This window comes from Pygoscelis adeliae, unplaced genomic scaffold (genome assembly GCF_000699105.1).
Source record: "Pygoscelis adeliae isolate BGI_AS28 unplaced genomic scaffold, ASM69910v1 Scaffold347, whole genome shotgun sequence".
Classification (NCBI taxonomy): Eukaryota; Metazoa; Chordata; class Aves; order Sphenisciformes; family Spheniscidae; genus Pygoscelis; species Pygoscelis adeliae.
In genome coordinates this window covers 400951-403714 of record NW_008825158.1, presented here as the reverse complement: position 1 = coordinate 403714, position 2764 = coordinate 400951, and the positions used below count along the sequence as shown (strand labels likewise).

The 2764-nt window shown below is 44.1% G+C and overlaps 1 protein-coding gene across 1 annotated transcript in view; it reads left to right on the top strand.

The window, feature by feature from the left end:
- The first annotated feature begins 199 nt into the window (after nucleotides 1–199).
- PIGL (phosphatidylinositol glycan anchor biosynthesis, class L) overlaps nucleotides 200–2764 on the top strand; it is a 61994-nt gene continuing 59429 nt past the window's right edge. The window contains exon 1 of the mRNA XM_009328659.1: nucleotides 200–284. Within this exon, the coding sequence (XP_009326934.1) occupies nucleotides 200–284 (85 nt within the window). The remainder of the gene's footprint in view (nucleotides 285–2764) is intronic.

Here is a 2764-nt window from a genome sequence, read left to right as displayed (position 1 = left end):
CCCACGTGTGGCCGCTCGCTGTGACGTCAGCCCCGGGCTATGACGACGTGTCAGTGTCTCAGAGAAGGGAGCGGTGGCTGTACCGTGGGGCGACCCCACTCACCCACTCAGCTGTGACGCCGCGTGTGATGTCACCGTGACGCCACACATGATGTCATTGCAGTGCTGAACCTCGGAGCCCTCTAAGGCCTGTGCGGCCATGACAGCGTGGCACCGCTGCGAAATACGCGTGCAGCGGAGGGGGTGCTGTGCCATCCATCCGCGGTTCGGTGGCGTGGCTCGGGGTCGCGGCGCGCTGTCGTAACGCCCCGCACGCCCCAGAGCGCTGCCGCCCGTGGGTGGCTTTGGTCAGAACGTTGCTTTCTGCAGAGTTCCAGCAGCTGCGATCGGCAGCAAAATCTCCCTCCATGCCTGAACCTGTCGCAGCGGTTTCACAATCCCATCTCCTGTCGCAGCACTGAGGTACTTTCAAACTGTGCGGAGGCGTCAGTCAGTTGTCAAAAGGCACTGTTTAGCACAGCCTTTTGGCTTCTCGTAATTCAGTCTTGTAGAGGACTTGCTTGGATGATCCAGTTTTAATGTCATAATGATACATTCACTGTAACGCAGCTAAAAATAGCAGTTGCATAACAGTCCAAACATGGAAAAATAGGCCTGAAGGGAACCTGAGGTTGTGTTGTCCATCGGTCGACCCGAAGGCAGCATCAATGCGTCTTCATTTGCTGCAGACAAATGCCTAGTTTGTTCTTCAGAACCTCCAGGGAGGTTCCTCAGCCTGTGCGGTCTGTGTCAGTGCTGCATTAGCTTTTCTTCAAATCACTTTTTTCCTGAATCACTGGTGTAATTTAAGCTTGTTTATTTTTCCTATCTGCCATGAACATGGAAATCAGAGTATCCCTTTGTAGCAGCCTCTTACATATTTTAAGACTGTTATCTGCCTCTTCTGTCTTATCTTCTCCAGACTAAACAACCCTGTTTCTTGCAATCTTTCCTCGTAGGTCATGTTTTCTAAACCTCTGATCATTCTCATCACTCTCCTTCGGACTCTTCTAGTTGGTTCACATCTTTTTTGAAGTGCAGTGATCAAAAACTGGAAGCAGTACTCCCACTGAGGCCTTTCTGGGGCTGAATAGAATGGAAAGATTCTTACAGGCTCCACTGTTTCCCAGGACAAGGATTTTTCACAGCATGTGACACTCTTGTCTTGTGTTTTTCTTGTGATCTACTAAAGCTCCAGATTTTTTTTTTTTCCTGCAGAACGGATACCTAATCAGTTATTACGTTGTTCAGTTTTTTGTGCATAAGAAACAACCTCATTTTAATTGATCTTTCAGACCATACTGCTATACCAGAATCCATGAGCCAGTGGTGAAAACTAACGATCTGTTTTTTATGTTTGTTGAGAGGAATTCCTGAGGGTACAAACATTTACATCTTACACTGACAGCTACTTACATTTGGGAAAAGGGCCCTCTGTGTTTTTGAAAGCTCCAGCTAGTTCACTGCCAACTTTTCTGTTCTTTGTTTTCAAAGCTTTCTGTCATAACAGACCGTCTAGGTGAGAAGACGGGGATTAAGCTATTGTTGAAGTCCAGCAGTGTAATGGCTTTACTGATCGCTGTATACCTCCCATTCAAGATTTAGTGCAGAGCTTTCAGTTGTCTTTGCTGAGGGACAAAGGTCTGTGGATGCCATTTGGCTTTTTCACAGCTACGGAGAGATTACTGAAGTGCAACTCTGCCATTTCAGTTTTGGGGACTAATACACTCCTGTGTAGAGAACTTTCCAAAGTAGTATTGTGTTTCTGTTTATTTTGTTAATTTTTCTTTTTTCTTTACTCCTGATTCAGTGACATGAAGCATTCAGTGTGTTTGACACTGCCTTCTATGTACTCTCTTGCATGTCTTCGTAACGGAACTAGCAGCACATAGAGGAGTGCATTCACTGAGATAATAGATTTTTCTGTGCCTCTTATTAGTCTTTTGGGCAATTCAGACGGTTCATCCTCTCATTGTTTGTATGATTGATGATGACAAGTGAGTTGATCAAAGACTCTGCAAATTGTAATGCTGAGACAAAATCATTACTTAGAAACTGTTGTACTTGCAGTTTTCAGATATCAATCAAAATGACTTAGAAATGAATTAGAATTACAGCACTGTGAAAAAAAATCAGTCATTTCCACACTGAATAATCTTCAGTTGAAATAATAACTCGGTATAAACGTGCTGTGTTCTCTGTAGTAGCTGACTCTCTATTGTGAGTGCTTCATGGATAAGGTCCAGCAGCGTCAGCGATTCAGCTGGTTTTGCTCTCAATAGCTGCCTATTTTTCCTTGTTAGCATTTATATATTCCTGATGTCCTGACATATTTCTTAAGCTGCGGAATGTGGATCTGTTCCTTTGAGTTCAGTAGAAGTTAGGTATTTTGGGAACAGTGGTGCTATTTGGATAAAACATCACCTGCAGTCAGCTATTACACTGCATTGCAGCAAAAGATATGTTCTCTTAAAACACTAGTGTCGTTAACGGCCTTGCAAAAAAAATCAGTCTAAAATAAGTCCCGCTGTACTCATGTAATCCATCTAGTGAAGGTGCACACTTAAATTAATTTTGCTGAAGCCGGAACTTGCAACCTAAGCTGCAGACTACCAAACTGACGTGTTCCTCGGCAAACCCACAGATAATCATTGTCATAGTCTCCTAAAGCCATTCACTCACAGTCTGCAAGAAGAGTTTGGGTTTTTTTTGTAGTTACTCTTTC